Source organism: Nuphar pumila, chromosome 3, assembly GCF_984573655.1.
Source record: "Nuphar pumila chromosome 3, dmNupPumi1.hap1.1, whole genome shotgun sequence".
Taxonomy (NCBI): domain Eukaryota; kingdom Viridiplantae; phylum Streptophyta; class Magnoliopsida; order Nymphaeales; family Nymphaeaceae; genus Nuphar; species Nuphar pumila.
The window spans coordinates 142,689,033-142,706,408 of NC_143251.1; the positions used below are offsets into that span (position 1 = coordinate 142,689,033).

At 39.0% G+C, this 17,376-nt stretch overlaps 1 protein-coding gene across 1 annotated transcript in view; it reads right to left on the reverse strand.

The window, feature by feature from the left end:
• LOC149844188 (uncharacterized) overlaps positions 1–16,975 on the reverse strand; it is a 28,157-nt gene extending 11,182 nt beyond the window's left edge. The window contains exons 1-3 of the mRNA XM_090000387.1: positions 16,773–16,975; positions 14,713–14,793; positions 14,533–14,598 (exon numbers count right to left, since the gene is read on the reverse strand). Of these exons, the coding sequence (XP_089856513.1) occupies positions 14,533–14,598; positions 14,713–14,793; positions 16,773–16,958 (333 nt within the window). The 5' untranslated portion in view covers positions 16,959–16,975. The remainder of the gene's footprint in view (positions 1–14,532; positions 14,599–14,712; positions 14,794–16,772) is intronic.
• Between the last annotated feature and the right edge of the window lie 401 nt (positions 16,976–17,376).

Sequence of the window (17,376 nt, forward strand, 5' to 3'; positions counted from 1 at the left end):
AATGGCTTTGATGCGCTTATCGCCATCTAAAGCCTTTTCAACTTCATTTTCAATTTTGGTAAGAACAAGAGAGGGTTCGGGAGTAGTCCCCATAACAAAACCCCAATGTTTCTTACCTCTTAGATGATTTTCCATAGCGGAGGCCCACATGAGATAGTTGGACCCATTTAGCTTGAAAGAGAGCTCCACTTTAGAGTCACATTCCATCGGTACCAAATATACTTCCTTTCTTCAAAACTTTGAGAGGCACGCTTTCCAAGATGACAAAAGAAAAAATCCCAATCACCAACCGAGCTCTGATACCATGTAATGAAAAGAGGCGGAAGCACCAATAGAGCAAGTGTCACTCTTTAAGAGTGATCACTAGAGCCAAGAACACAAACACCGAATGTGCACACACAAAACTCTCAAATATGGAAATGACTTAAAGTCATAAGTTGGATATTATTGAAGAAAGGAAGAGAGGGGTATATAACCCATACATTTAAGAGGGGAACACCTCCTCTATTTATAGAGGAGGAGAGCACAAGAAGGGACCACAAGGGGGCTCCCTTGTAGTCGTTGGGAGCTCCCAACGGTCAGAAATCTGACCGTTGGGGCCCCAACGACTACAAGAGTGGGGCCCCTTGTGGTTCAAACAAAAAGCAAAAAAGAAAAAGAAAAAAAGGAAAAAAAAGGAAAAACAAAAAACAAAAATATAAAAAGTACATTTGCAGTTTTACAAGAATACCCCTATCGGGTATTTTACTAAAAGCAATATGTATATATATACATATATGTATATATATACTTATATATATACGAATGTATATATATAAGTATATATATATATATATTTTTTAACAGCTCCAACGTTCATAGGAGAGCCCCTCCAAGGTCCTCTCTTGTGTATAAATAAGGGGATATCCCCCTTTGTATTTCAAGCTTCTTTAAAGCTATTCTTAAGTGAATGATATACATTTTTCTAGCTCCTCTCTCTTTTTGCTCATTTGCCACTTTGTGGTTTGTTGTAATCTTACTAATTAGTGGCTATCTGTTTGTGTGTACATTTACTAGTCTCTTTGAGTCATTATTTCTTTTCATTAGCATTTCATGACATGGTATCAAAGCTTTGGTTGTGAAAGCATCATTGGCTCCCCTTTTGCTCATATTTGAAGATAATTGTATCACTCTTTTTCTCATCATTGATCTTCTCCAAAGATGGCCGACAAGAATTCAAAAATAGATCTCTCATTCAAATTGAATGGGGCAAATTATCATATTGAGCAACATCCATGAAAATTAATCTTAAAGGTAAAAAAACGTTGGGGTTATGTGTGTGGAACATTCCGGAACCACAATTGAAGCTTAAAAAGAATGAAGGTAATGAAGAGAAGGCCTTAAATGAAGAAGAGAAGGCCAAAGCTATTCAAGAATATCAATAAAAAATGGAAGATTGGGAAAGCGAGCATGCCAAGATATTGGCATGGTTTATGAATAATGTGGAGCTAAAAATATGTGTCAATCTTACTAAATTCAAAAAAGCCAATGAAGCTTGTTTTTTCATAAAAGGTATGTACACCCAACGTGATCTTGCTAGACCCATCTTTTTACAAGAAAAGGTAAGAGAAACTAAGCAAGGAGACATGAGTATTAGGGACTATTATAGTGCCCTATCCTCGTTATGAGATAGAACTTGCCCTTCTCGAACCACAATGGAAAGATAGTGTTGTTGCCATGAGGCAAGAGCAAATAGAAAGAGAAAGATTTTTCCAATTTAGTCATAGGCTTCATATCGAGTTTGAACAACTAAGAGGGTTCCAATTTTTGGGCTGAAGCTATTCTTACTGCAACTTATCTTATAAACTGTATGCCTTCCTCTTCTTTAAAAAATGTCTCTCCTTTTGAACAATTATTTAAAATATCCCCGAATTACAAAAGACTAAGAATTTTCGGATGTAAATGCTTTGTTCTCTTTCAATGAGAAGATAAATCATCACCAAAAGCTCTTAAATGTGCTTTCATTGGCTACAGTGAAAATCAAAAGGGTTATAGGTGTTATGATATACGAAACAATAAGCTTTATATCTCAAGAAATGTAACTTTTCTTGAAGAACAAAATGGTTTTGAAATTCACACACCTAAAGAAGATATTGATTACTCATTCTTATTTTACTTAATACCTAGAACTAAGTCTCAAAATGATTTAATTTGTGACAATTCTTATAATGATACTTCACATCACAATTATGATGTGTCACATATTATTGATGATTCTCACGATGAGAGTCGTAATGATATTAACGTTTATACCCGACATGAGGGAAATGAACATCAAAATGCTTTTAAAAGATATTCTCAAGATTTCTCCTCAGAAGAACAAGTTGAAGAAAACCAATTTAGGAGATCCACTCGAAATCAAGGTTGTTAAATGCGATGAGGCGAAGCGAGGCGTTGAGCCTGCGCTTCGCCTCTGAGGCGTACGCCTCTCACAACTGGACTGGAAGTGAAGCGGTGGGAGGGGAGGCAGTAGGAGAAGGACCACGCGCCCAGCTGGTACGGAAGCGAGGGGGGGGGGTCCGGTGGTCGGAGAAGACTGAGCAGCCAACGGCGAAGTTCGCCACCGGGGAACTGTGATGAGGGGCAATTTGCGCATCACAGCAACGCCTCAGTACCTTGAGCGTGCGCCTCGCCTCTGAGGCGTACGCTTCAGGTACTGAGGCGTACGCTTCAGGTACTGAGGCGTACGCCTCTCACAACACTGCTCGAAATAGTAGACCTCCACAAAAATTTGTGTCATATGACTCTTTTTCTCCTACATATAGAACTTGTCTCATAATGATATATCCCTATTATGAGTCTTCCACGTTTAAAGAAGCTAAGAAACACTCGCATTGGATTAAAGCTATGAAACTTGAGTTAAAAGCACTTAACAAAGCAAACACTCAACCCTTAGGTAAAAAGGCTATTAGGTGTAGATAGGTATATAAAGTCAAAACTAAGAGCGATGAAACTCTAGAAAGATACAAAGCTAGGTTAGTTGCTAAAGGATACGCCCAAGAATATGAGATTGATTATAAAGAAACTTCTGCTCCAGTAGTCAGGATGACTAGTGTGCGAACCTTGATCACTTTAGCGTCTATTAAACAATGGCATATTTATTAACTTGATGTTAAAAATGCTTTTCTAAATGAAAATCTTTGTAAAAAAGTGTTTATGGATCCTCCGCCAGGTCTTGAGATTGGTAAAATGAATACTCTAAAACTTAACAAAGTTTTTTATGGCCTTAAACAAGCTCCAAAAGCTTGGCATGATTTATTTAGTAAAGTTGTTCTTGCTAATGGTTTTTTTTTCTTTCTATATTGATACTGCTTTATTTGTTAAGACTACAGGAGAGCACATAACAATATTATTGTTATATGTGGATGATATGATCATCACTAGCAATGATAAAACGGGCATTGAGTTTATTAAAAATATTTTAAAAGATAATTTTGATATGTCTGATCTTGGTTTTCTAAGGTATTTTTTAGGGACTGAGGTTGTATACTCTCCTAGAGGGTATGTTCTTTCTCAAATGAAGCTTACATCAGACATTATTTCTCGGTCTGAGTTAACTGACGACAAGAAAGTGGAGACTCAATAAATAATCAACGTCAAGATGAGAGCCAATGATGAAACTCCTTTAGCAGATCCTACCCCTTATCGTCAATTGATTGGTTCTCTAACTTATTTATCTATCACCAAACCAGATATTACTCAAGTTGTTCATAGTGTAAGTAAATTCCAGACCACTCGTACTTCAATACATATGGCAGCAGTTATGAAAATTATGAGATATTTGAAGGGCACAATAATAAAAGGACAATTCTTATCCTTATCTTCATCTCTTAATTTACTTGCTTCTACTGACTCTGATTGGGGGGGCAACCCTGAAAATCGTATTTCTACAACAAGATATTGCATTTTTCTTAGGGAGTCACTAATTTCTTGAAGACGTAAGAAGCAACAGAAAGTTTTTCTCTCTTCCACAAGAGCAGAGTATCGAGCGATGGCTACCACTACTACTGAGCTTGTCTGGTTAAGAAGTTTGCTTAAAGATATGGGAATCATCTTCTATACTCTGAAGTTGTGTTGCAACAACAAGAGTGTTATCTACATTGCTAGGAACCACACCTTCTATGAACGAACAAAGCACATAGAGATGGATTGCCATTATGTTCGAGATGAATACCTTCGAGGTACCATTCAACAACCCGATGTTACTTCCGAGTACCAGCTTGCGGACTTCTTCACCAAAGCCTTGCCCTCGCCACGCTTCTACTTTCTCTTCAGCAAACTCTCGGTGATCTCACCGTGTGTTTGAGGGGGGGTGTTAAATTATAGTATATGTATATATCTATTTACATATATAGAGAGACATTTATACATATTATATATATATATACTCTAGGGGTAAATGTGTCTTTTTATACTTTCACGCATTCTTGTATATAATATTTTTTCTTTCTTTTTATTTTTTTTCCTTTTTCTTTTCTTTTTTTCTTTTTCTTTTTTCTCATGTAAGTGGGCCCACGTATGAACGTTGGAGGGGCTCCAACGGTCATATTTATGACCGTTGGCGGGGCTCCAACGTTCGTATGAGAGCCCCTCCAAGGTCCTCTTGTGTATAAATAAGGGGATTGAAAAGAAGTCATCATCGTGTATATGTCTGACCCAATCCATTTAAATATTGGATCGGGTCCAGACCCAATTGGTGTATATGTAAATTAACATGTATAAAAGGGGTATTTTTGTACCCTAGTTTTACTTTACTTAATACATTTAATAGAATGATAGGGTTAGCCGGTCATTGGACTGAACCCCTTTCTCTGAAATCTCTCTCTCTTCTCTCTCTCTCTCTCTCTCCCCTCTCTCTCTCTCCCCTCTCTCTCTTTCTCTGTGACAGGCAAACGTGGAGATCGAAGGCTCCTTTCTTTCATGGTATCAGAGCAGCGTGACGACTGTGCGTGAAGAGTTGCCTTCGTTTCACGGTGGCTCGATTTCACGGTAAAAGACAGATCATTTTCACGGTGACTGTTTCACGGTGACAGTCAATCCTTTCTGAAAGTTTTTCACGGTGAGTTCGTGATTCTAAATCGACCCTTTCTGGAAGTATTCACGGTGAGTTCGTGATTCTGAAATATATATTTCTGAGTTCGTGATTCTAAAACTGTTGTTTCGTGGGTTCTGGAAATCGACCCTTTCTGGAAGTATTCACGGTGAGTTCGTGATTCTGAAAAATATATTTCTGAGTTCGTGATTCTGAAACTGTTGTTTTCATGGGTTCTGGAACTGTTGTGCGTGATTCTAAAACTGTTGTTTTCGTGGATTCTGGAACTGCTCTATCTCTCATGTTGGAACTGTTGTGCGTGATTCTAAAACTGTTGTTTTCGTGGGTTCAAGAACTGTTGTATCTCCCATCTATGCTGATCTATACCTAAGTGTTAGCCGAGTGCCCTGTCAGCCGAGACCTCGGCTGTGATATACCTAAAACCCTGTTAGTTGAGTCCTCTGTTGTGATATACCTAAGTGTCAGTCCAGGTTTTCATAGATTCCTCTTATGGACAATCATGTCTGCCCTCAAGCTTTCTCAGTCAACTAGTCTCTGAAAAATTGAATAACTCCAATTTCTTAACCTGGAAAAGACAGATCATTCCATTTATAAAGAGTCAGGACCTCTCTAGTCATCTGGATGGATCTGTTCCACCGCCTCCAGAATTCCTCTCACAGGAAAAGGCGGACGATAAAGGAGAACAATCTGTTGTTCTTCTTAAGAACCCAGAATATGTTACTTGGATGAAGAGGGATCAATCGTTAGTGGCCTACATCACTTCAACTCTCTCACAGGAAGTCCTTATTGCTCTTCCTGATGATTGTTCGGCCAAGGAACTATGGGATGAATTAGTTCAGACGTATTCACAAATTTCTGAGGCAAGAATTATGTATCTTAAGCGAGAGTTTCAAATGCTAAAGAAAGATTTCATGTCTGTTATGGAATACTTGAACAAAATGAAAGGCATCACGGACCAGCTGGCTGTTGTTGGGTGTCTTGTCAGTGAAAAGGATAAAGTACAACAAACCTTAAGTGGATTGGGGTCAGACTATCATGTTATGACGACTACCTTATTATGTTTACCAGAACTTCCAAAGTTTGAAGATCTTCGTGCGAAATTATTGCAATATAAGATGACTCTGAAAGGATCTTCTGAAGATTCTCATGGGAATTCAGGAACACAAGATGTGTTGGCTATGGGAATGAATTATGGCCGAGGACGAGGAAGTTCTTTTCGAGGAAAAGGAGGCCAAGGGAGAAACACCTATGGAGGTCGTGGCATACTTCTGACACCCAATATACAAAGACAAAGACCAATTCCCACTTGTTTTCTATGCAATAAGAAAGGACACATTAAAGCAAATTGTTGATTTAATCCTCAAAACAAAGGGAAAGCTCCACAAGCAGAGGCTAGGAAGGATGGAGAAGTAAAGGAGTTGTTGTTGGCAGCCTTGGCAGGATTGAATATGAAGCAAAATGATAAAGGAATTTGGTATGCCGACTCTGGAGCAGCTACTCATGTCACAGGTGATGCAGGTAAACTCTTGACTCTTACTCCTTATGTTGGTAAGAATAGCATAGTCACAAGAGATGGATCTCATCACTCAATCTCACATACTGAAAATGCCATTATACCAATGTCAAAGTCCTCTCTTAAACTTCCAAGTGTCATCCATGCACCTAATATTCAAAAGAACATTGTTTCTGTCTCAAAACTTGTTGATGATGCCAATGCTTCAGTTGAATTTACTCCCTCTTCTGTTTATGTCAAGGATCTTCGCACGAGGAAGACATTCGCTGAAGGAAAACGATGGGGCAACATGTATATCTTTCAAGAAGATCCTTCCTCCATTCATTCCAACTATTCATCCTTGAAGCCTCACCAACGTCAATTTTTTTATTCTGATTTTATATTTAATATTTCTGAATGTAATAAGCCAAGACTTTGGCATAGTCGTCTTGGCCATTGTGGTCGTCATTTTATTGAAAAACTTGTCTTGAATAATTTTATTCCTAAGTTCAGTCTGAGTTCAGAGGTCGTTGATACAAAGTGTTCTAGTTGTCTTTTATGTAAGAATCATGTCTTACCATTTGCTTCCATCAATAAAAGAGCTTCAAGGCCATTTGAGGTCATTTGTTCAGATGTCTGGGGTCCTGCCCCAATTACTTCTCTTTTTGGCAGTAAACACTATCTTATTTTCATTGATAGTTACTCACGTTATACTTGGATATTTTTTATGAAGCACAAATCAGAAGTTTTTGGATTGTTCCAAAGATTTCATTCTTTTGTTCAAAATCATTTTTCTACCAACATTCTCAATTTCCAGTGTGATGGAGGAGGTGAATTCTCCTCGAATGACTTTGTTGGTTTCCTTCAACATAATGGGATAAAGAGAAGAGTGTCTTGCCCGCATACACCTCAACAAAATGGGATTGCTGAGAGGAAGCATCGACATATTATAGAGACTGCAATGAGCATGATGCACGGGAGCAATCTTCCTGTATCATTATGGACTGAGGCATTTCACTCCACAGTCCATGTGATAAATCGATTGCCCATGAGTATCTTAGAAAATAAGTCACCATATTTCTCTCTTTTTGGCATACAACTTGATTACCATGCATTACATGTGTTTGGGTTTGTTTGCTATGTTCACATTGACAGCTCACACAGACACAAGTTCCAAGATAAAGCCTTAAAATGCAGATTTATAGGATATGCAGAAGACTACAAAGGGTACAGGTGCTATGATCCTCTGAGTAAGCGTGTCAAGATATCAAGGAATGTAATTTTCGATGAGATGAACTTTGATGCTCAGGATGCTAATTCAACCCTTCATGCTGATAACTCAAGCCCCAGCATTGAGGTATACTACCCATGGTTAAATTCAGAACTTTTTTCAAATGGTAAAGTAGATTGTCCAGAAAATTGCAGTCAGAAGGAGACACATGAGGAATCAGCAAATAGAACTCAAACGGAAGAAACGGTTCCACATGTCTTGGAACCAGCAAGGTATAAAGGTATTGTGTACACCCGGCGAGAGAAAGCCCTCATTTGTCTCTTGTACGAGTACGGATCCATCTTCACAGACAATGGATATCAGAAGATCCTCACGGATTCGACATCCACTTGACAGGTGGATAAGTTATAAAAAAAATTCATTGGATTTTCAGTTGTTCTTGACATCCATAAGTAAAGAGGAAGAGCCCCTCATGTTCTATCAAGCTGCGAGCTCTAGAAGATGGGTAGAAGCAATGAATGAAGAAATGGAAGCTTTACATGAATGTGGAACATGGGAGATTATACCCAGGCCACAAAACAGAAATGTTGTTGGGTCAAAATGGGTGTACAAGATAAAGTATAAACCAGACGGGAACATTGAAAGGTACAAGGCTAGACTTGTAGCCAAGGGATTTACACAAGAGAAAGGCCAAGACTTTGATGAAACTTTCAATCCTGTAGTTAAAATGGGAGCCATTCGCATTGTGTTGGGTCTAGCCATTAAATATGGATGGACATTGAGCCAACTGGATGTAAAAAATGCTTTTCTGCACGGGGATTTAAAAGAGGAAGTTTACATGGAACAACCCACTGGATATGCAGAACGAGAAGCCAAAGAATATGTATGCAAGTTAAAGAGAGCACTCTATGGTTTGAAACAAGCCTCTTGTTCCTGGTTCGACAGTTTTTCTCTAGAGATACAACGGCATGGCTTCTCTCGGTCCCTTCTGGATCACTCATTATTTATTCACAATGAACAAGGAGTCACTACTTTCCTATTAATATATGTAGATGACATCATCATCACAGGGAACTGTAAAAGTCACATTGAGCAGGTGAAGAAGTTATTAAATCAGAGATTTAAGATGAAAGATTTGGGAGAGCTGCGATATTTTCTTGGGGTAGAAGTTGATAAAAGAAATGATACACTCACTCTTACTCAGCACAAATATACGTTGGACATTCTCAGCAGAGCAGGCATGACAGATTGTAAGCCGTTGACAACTCCAAGTGTCATTCATCAGAAACTGAGTTCAAAAGAAGGGGACATATATGAAGATCCCACTAAGTATCGCAGCTTAGTTGACATGTTGCAATATCTGACTTTTACTAGACCTGATATAGTATATTCGGTTAATCAGGTATCCCAGTTTATGCATGAACCTCGTATGTCACATATGGAGGCAGTCAAACGTATACTTTGTTACCTGAAGGGTACAATTGGTGATGGGCCGATATACAAGAAAAGGGAATTAGATCCAGGCGGGGGCCATGAGGGCCATGAGATCGTCACTTATGCTGATGCTGATTGGGCGAGTGATCCAGACGAACGACGATCAGTATCCGATTATTGCAGCTTCATTGGGCCAAACTTGATATCCTGGAGCAGTAGAAAATAAAAGGCGGTTGCTAGATCGAGCACTGAGGCTGAATACAGATCCATGGCCACTACCACGGCCGAGGCTACATGGATAAGACATCTCCTGACAGAAATGGGAGAACCGATTGCTCGGTCACTGTTGTTGTGTGACAATCAAAGTGCCATCAACATGTCCTTCAATCCCATCCACCATAGTCGAGCAAAGCACATTGAAATAGATCAACATTTTATTAGAAAAAAGGTTGAAGATAAAGAGATTGAGCCTATGTATGTGCCAACTGAAAAACAAGTTGTTGACATTCTCACTAAAGGGTTGACGAAGGACAGATTTTGGTTTCTGAAAAGCAAGTTGTATATGGTTCAGCACCATGCACAACTTGAGGGAGGCTGAAAAAGAAGTCATCACCGTGTATATGTCTGACCCGATGCATTTATATATTGGATCGGGTCCAGACCCAATCGATGTATATGTAATTAACATGTACAAAAGGGGTATTTTTGTACCCTAGTTTTACTTTACTTAATACATTTAATAGAATGATAGGGTCAGTCGATCATTGGACTAAACCCCTTTCTCTGAAATCTCTCTCTCTCTCTCTCTCTCTCTCTCTCTCTCTCTGTGTGAGAGGCAAACGTGGAGATCGAAGGCTCCTTTCTTTCAGGGATATCCCCCTTTGTATTTCAAGCTTCTTTGAAGCTATTCTTAAGTGAATGTTATACATTTTTCTAGATCCTCTCTCTTTTTGCTCATTTGCCACTTTGTGGGTTGTTGTAATCTTGCCCATTAGTGGTTATTTGGTTGTGTGTGCATTTACTAGTCTCTTTGAGACATTATTTCTTTTCATTAGCATTTCATGACAACAATCGCACATTCTAAAGAATTCCTGTCCAATCCATCCCACTTGGTAAAATAACAAACTCAATCTGCATACCAATGTTAATACAACAGACTAAAGCAATTAATGGTGACCCTCAGCATACATGGATGCCACAGGTAACATGCTAATCAACTAAAACAAAGTGAATTCGCTAGCCATTTGTACATGAGCATCGTAGGCTCTATGACTGATGGGATACAATCTCCCCCTATACAAACAACAACAACAACAACTACGCCTTCATCCCAAAACAATTGGGGTCGGCAATATGAACCAAAAAGAAAATCATTTTGGGTCTTCCACATGAATCCTTCTCCTCCAATCATTTCTATCCAATGCCATGTCCTCGGTGAGGTTCAAAGCATTCATATCCTTTCTTATCATCTCCATCCAAGTCTTCCTAGGCCTACCCTGACCTCTTTTAACTAATATATTTTCTCATTTCTTCATCCTTCTAACTGGAGCATCATTAGGCCTTCGCCGAATATGTCCAAACCACCGTAAACGATTCTCTCTCATCTTATTTTCAATGGATGCAACACTTACCTTCTTACATATCTCCTCGTTCCGAATCTTATCTTTTATTGTATTTCCACACATCCATCTAAGCATACGCATCTCAGTTACACTCATTTTTTTAATATGATGTCTCTTGGCAGCCAAACATTCTGTATCATATAGTAAAGCGGGCCTAATTGTCGTCCTATAAAACTTTTTCTTCAACCGCAATGGCATTCTACGATCGCACAACACTCCAGTTGCACTTTTTCATTTCATCCACCCAACCTTTATCCTATGATTTACATCTCCATCAATTTCTCGATACTTTTGAATGATAGATCTCAAATATTTGAAACAATCATCCACCGGTATTTCTTGCTCACTAAGCTTCACTACACTCCCATCACTACTTTGTTGCTTACTAAACCGACATTCTATATATTTTGTCTTACTCTTACTCAACTTAAAACCTCTTGCTTCCAATGTCTGTCTCCATAATTCTAACTTAGCATTAACCCCATCTCTAGACTCATCAATCAAAACAATATCATCAGCAAACAACATACACCACGGCACATTTTCTTGAATTGATCTCGTAAGTTCATCCATCACTATAGCAAATAGGAAAGGGCTTAAAGCAGAACCTTGATGTAACCCAACCGTTATAGGAAAATTGGTTGTCACCCCTCCACAAGTGCGGACATTGGTTACTACTCCTTCGTACATATCTTTAATTATACTAATGTACTTGAGAGAAACACCTTTCTTCATCATTGTCCACCAGAGAACATCCCTAGGTACTCTATCGTATGCCTTCTCCAAATCAATAAAAACCATGTGCAAATCTTTGTTCCTCTCTCTATATCTCTCAATAAGTTGTCTAAGAAGATGTATAGCTTCCATAGTTGATCTTCAAGGCATAAAACCAAATTGATTCTGCGATATCATGACAACCTTCCTCAACCTATACTCAATCACCCTCTCCCAAAGTTTCATAGTATGACTCATGAGTTTTATACCACGATAGTTTGTGCAATCTTGTATATCACCCAGAGTTACCAGTCGAGGAAGCGGGAGCGGGAAGCGATACGGGAAGCGGGAAGCGAGGCACTTTCAAAATTTTAGGAAGCGGGGAAGTGTGGGACTACTTAGAAGAAAATTCTGAACCGTCTCGGAAGCGACATAGGAAGCGAACCGGAAGCGACCTAGGAAGCGAACCGGAAGCGAGGGGGAAGCAAAAAAAATGGAAAAAATGGGGAAGCGAGTGGAAAGCGCGGGGAAAGCGTGGGGGAAGCGCGCTTCCCAAAAAAGGGGGACGCTTCCCCTCACGCTTCGGAAGCACGGCATTTCGCGCTTCCGAAGCACGCTTCCCCTTTTACCTAGGCGCTTCTGGTAACTTTGATATCACCCTTATTCTTATATAGAGGCCCCAAAGTACTCTTCCTCCACTCATTAGGCATCTTATTTGTCCGCCAAATCTTGTTAAAAAGATTTATCAACCATTCTAAACCTTTCTCTCCCAAACATTTCCAAGCCTCGATAGGTATACCATCTGGGCCAACTGCCCTTCTTTATTTCATTCTCTTCAAAGCCTCTGTAATTTCTTTCTTTTGAATCTTGCCCATGAAGTCACGATTCATCTCATGAAAAGGAATGGAAAAGTCTCCAAGATCCTGAGCATGACTTCCATTAAATAGCTTATCAAAATAATCTTTTCATCTCTCCTTAATCTCCTCATCTTTGACTAAAACCCTTTGCGTTTCATCTTTGATACATCTAACCATACCCAGATCCCTCGATTTCCTATCTCTCATCTTTGCAAGCCTATAAATATCCTTCTCGCCCTCTTTGGTATCCAACTTGTCATAAACCTCCTTATATACCTTATCCCTCGCGTTTCGAACTACTTTTTTAGCTTCCTTCTTTGCTATCATATACTTCTCCAAATTCTCATTATCACGACTCTTACTTAGATTTCTATAACACTCTCTTTTAACCTTAATAGCTAATAAGATCTAAAATTAAGACTTTATGTTGTGTAGCTACACTTTCTCCCGGTATAACCTTACAATCGATGCAACAACCCTTATCCCTCTTTCTAAGTAGAAAAAAATCTATCTGATTCGTATTAACCCCACTTTTAAATGTTACTAGGTGAGACTCCCTCTTCCTAAACCAAGTGTTTGCTAAGATCATATCATAGGACAAACCAAAATCTAAAATTCTTTCTCCACTTTCGTGTCTTTCTCCTATACCATAGCCTCCATGGATACTCTCAAATCCATCCCTACTAATGCCTACATGTCCATTAAGGTCACCGCCAATGAAAAGCTTTTCCCCATAAGATATCTCTTGTACTACTTCATCTAAATCTTCCCAAAATTGACGCTTAATAGAATCATCTAAACCTACTTGAGGTGTATAAACACTAATAATATTAATAATATTCGTACCTAATACTAATTTAATAAGTAAAATCCTATCACCCTTCCTACGGACTTCAACTACATTATCTATAAACTCACGACTAATAACAATCCCTACTCCATTCTTATTCCTATTTATTCATGTATACTAAATCTTATATCCTCAAGGTTCTATCACTTTTGCTTTCTCACCTACCCATTTGGTCTCTTGTAGACATAAAATATCAATCTTTCTCCTATAAATAACATCTACTAACTCTACCAACTTACCAGTTAAAGACCCTATGTTTCAAGTGGCTAACCTAATTTCATGGTCTTGAATTATCTTCTTTACCCCCACCCGTCCAACAAAGTGAGGGAACCCTTGCCTATTTGACACCACACCCGGGCGCTGGTGTGACGCGTCGCTTCTGGGCAACGACCTAGCAACCCTTACCCATTTATCACTGCCTCCGAGCCTATAGAGTACAGCGCGTTGCTCAGTAGGGAATACCCCAACGAAATTCTCATATTGGTTCATATTCATAGGGTATGACTAAGTTTTTATGTTGGCTGTCACTGGCCTACCGCAACCCTCCTCCTTTATCCGGGCTTGGGACCCCCTATGAACGAGGAATTTAATTCTAACACAAGAATAACACTTGTGCACTAGATATAACAAAATTAAGGCCTGGGTTTTTCTTAGGCACACAAGGATACCCAATCAGATAAATAAGTGATGCACAATGCCATCTGGATTAAAAATTCAGCACATAAAGTTGCTAGCATAGAATACCTACATAGATTCCCAACAATATTGGTCTACAAACAACATAAGATTCATATCACCTAAGTTGAACTTGGAACTCAAGAATAACAATATACCATTGATTCAAAAAAGGCATTCACATACATAAGGTCTATATCATCAATGTAGCATAGAAGCACTGATATTGGGAAGCTAGGACTGCAGATGGTAAGAGATTTATATTATAACATAATTAAATATATCGACCAGTGGAACATCCTGTAGTATAAATGGTCAATGAATTCTCCAGATGAAATTGAAAACAAAGCAACAGAAATTGCAGATTATAAGTTTCCATCTTCCAGAGTACCAATGAATTTTGAGTCGAACACTTTTTATTCTAGCTAAACTATTATCCATCTGTGAAGCAAACTAAAGCTACACAATTAAAAAAAAGGACACCTTAGTGCCAAGAATTCCTGTAGATTCATCATGAAAGTGATTCGCAAACTCATGAAAAATCTGAAACTGGAGACAAAGTCACCTCTTCAACACCTGGCACCCATTTGAAAGAAGCCATTCTTGTCATGTCAAAACAAGCTTGCACATCCTTTTTGAAAAAATTATGAAACAAAAATCAATCAATTCATTAACAACAAAAATAACATATAATAATGTTATTTGAGAAAAAACAAATGATCACAACAATATCTAAATATATTACTCTAGCAAGCACAATATCGTCAACACCTTGCTCCCGAAGGGCGCTATGCCACAATCTTGCCCGCCACTCCATGACCTCAACCTGAGACCAATGAAAATAGTGCTGATGTTAAAGAGTCAAAAGAACTATGACTGGCAGAAAAATTGCATAGAGATTGATGGTGGTTGCCCTGAATATTAAGCATAAGGTCTGCCAACTGGTTAGCAACTGCAAAACCAAAATATACCAATTACCCATGTACCCTGACCAATCTATCCATCATTTTGATAAGTATTAACACTAATTTTTTGAATTGGTCATCAAGGACTGGGGTTCAACATAATATGAAGATATCAAAACCATCAAATCCAAGTTAATATGCTTTCAGATCATACGTAAGAATAACCTTTATTTTCATCAATGACATGTTTATTCCTATAGAGCAAGAGATGCAGAATGCTGATGGGGTAATTCTGCATGAAGTTCAAAAGAAGGGCTTGATCCTTCTATTTACTTAACCTTTTGACCTTGGTGTTAATTACCATGATGAGAGGGCATACATTCAGCCTGCTACAAGACAACACCTTTTTTCCTTTTGTGTTGCTACTTGCTAGGCAAGCTGGGGTTCACAGACCGCTACCAGTTCATTAACATACATGTAGATTGCAATCATTCACGTGAAAATATTATAATTCTGATTCATTTGGTACCAATCTGGAGGCTTAGCTTTTCACGTATGGTTATGACCCACCACAGCAAGGTATGCTAGGTCTCTTGCTATAAAGTTGCCTGATTCAATGCTAAACAACCTTTAATTCTGTTAAACTGATAATGAATAGCATTCTGCTCTATTAGACTCTGCCTTCCACAGCCTTCACTTTGATTGTTCATCAAACGAACTAGGTCTGTACTTGAGAACTCAATGATGGCATTATCAGATCAGACTGTACTACCATGCTCCACCAGTTGGTCCAGTCCCATGCTCTATAAGCAAAAAAAAATCATACCTCAGTCCGACCAGCATATAAGAAGAAGCCACTATACCCCCTAACCGTGGGAATCCATCTTCCAATACTTTTTATGGAGTCTAATATGTTTCTTCATGCAGCCCTCTTTATGCAGTGATCATCTCCCAGCATCGTGCCATTGGGATATGATTGAACAAGCACAACATAGTGCAACCGCTTTAACACATGCATACACAAATTCGTGTTCCTTTTCTTCCAATTTCATTGTTGAGCCACTCAAACCAAGATTAAGAAGTATATAACTACCATTAGTCATCATAAAGTTTCCAATTTAGGAGCATGAAAACAAGGAGAGAGACATAAAAGCAAGAAGGACAACATAATCTGACACAACCAAGTTCTCTAAAACCACCTACGGTTTGTAACAGAGCAGACCTAACCTTCTCAAATGAGAGCTTATAACAAATATAACAAATAACGCTTGTAGAGCATACATGCAGATCTTATCATGAACTAAATCACAAATGGTATAAACCACTAAGGGATTCAATGTCAACCTGAAATGCTTCTGGCAGGCAAGGTGGCATGGAAACATTTCAAAGCCATACAGACCCCACAATTTCAAATGAGTTACAAGGGTGAAAAAGATGCACAAGCAAATAACCATGGAAATCATTCAAGTGACATGAGCATCCTTATTAGTAAACCACTTTTATTCATCCAATTCTTATCACTTCAAATCCCACCACCACAACCACTGCCATTATGCCAACCACAATATGCACGAAGAAACATTGTCACCATGACTTGACACATATCAATCACAACCCACCTGCAAAAAGCGACCAAGTAACCGCAGTTTCACCAAGATGGAAATATGGAGGAACACAATCAATCACAACCACGATATTTATTTTGTTTTAGCAGACAGACAATAACTATATTGAGCAGTGAAACCATATAACTATCAACATATTCAATAGATATCGATGATGGTGGTGATGGTGATGACAGTAATGGGCGATTTGAGAATGTGGGCATTGCAGGAAAAGGATCAAGACGTGGTTTTAGTGGGGATCTAGTGGGGTTTTTTGGATGGGATCAGAGAGGAACCTGGTTGTGGGGATCCCAAGGCTGAGAGATGAAGGCCTTCCAGAAGTGGTCGGCGACGTTCTGTACGCGGACGAGCGTGTTGCGGGAATGGAGAAGCTCCATCGCCACTGCACAGGCGGCTTGATTAACAGCGTCGGTGTGCACCAAGGTATTGTCCAGATCGAACAGCACGGCCTTCATTCCCATCTCTCTCTCTCTCTCTCTCTCTCTCTCTCTCTCTCTCTCTCATATTTTGCTCAGCCAGTCGTATTGCCAGGGTAATTTGGTAAACAGTGTGAAGAGATCGAGGTATATTGGTCAAACAATTTTTATTCATGACACGTGGCCGTAGGATTTTGCAGAGCTTATTCTTTACTCTGATTCTAGCAAGAAAGCATTTCTTGAGGCATATTCCAAAGATCGTGAATGGGCAAGGGCGTTTTGGTTTTTCAGAAAGATCAAGTCTGCAGTATTCTGCTGCCACATTTACTGAATGAGAATGAGAATGATCGTCGTCATAAAAAAAAAAAGAGAATGAGGGTGATAGGCAGCCTGGTAGGCTGTGAAAGTTGGCCATGGCTTTGCACTAGAATGTGAAGGCTTTAGCTCAAGAGGGCACCAAGTT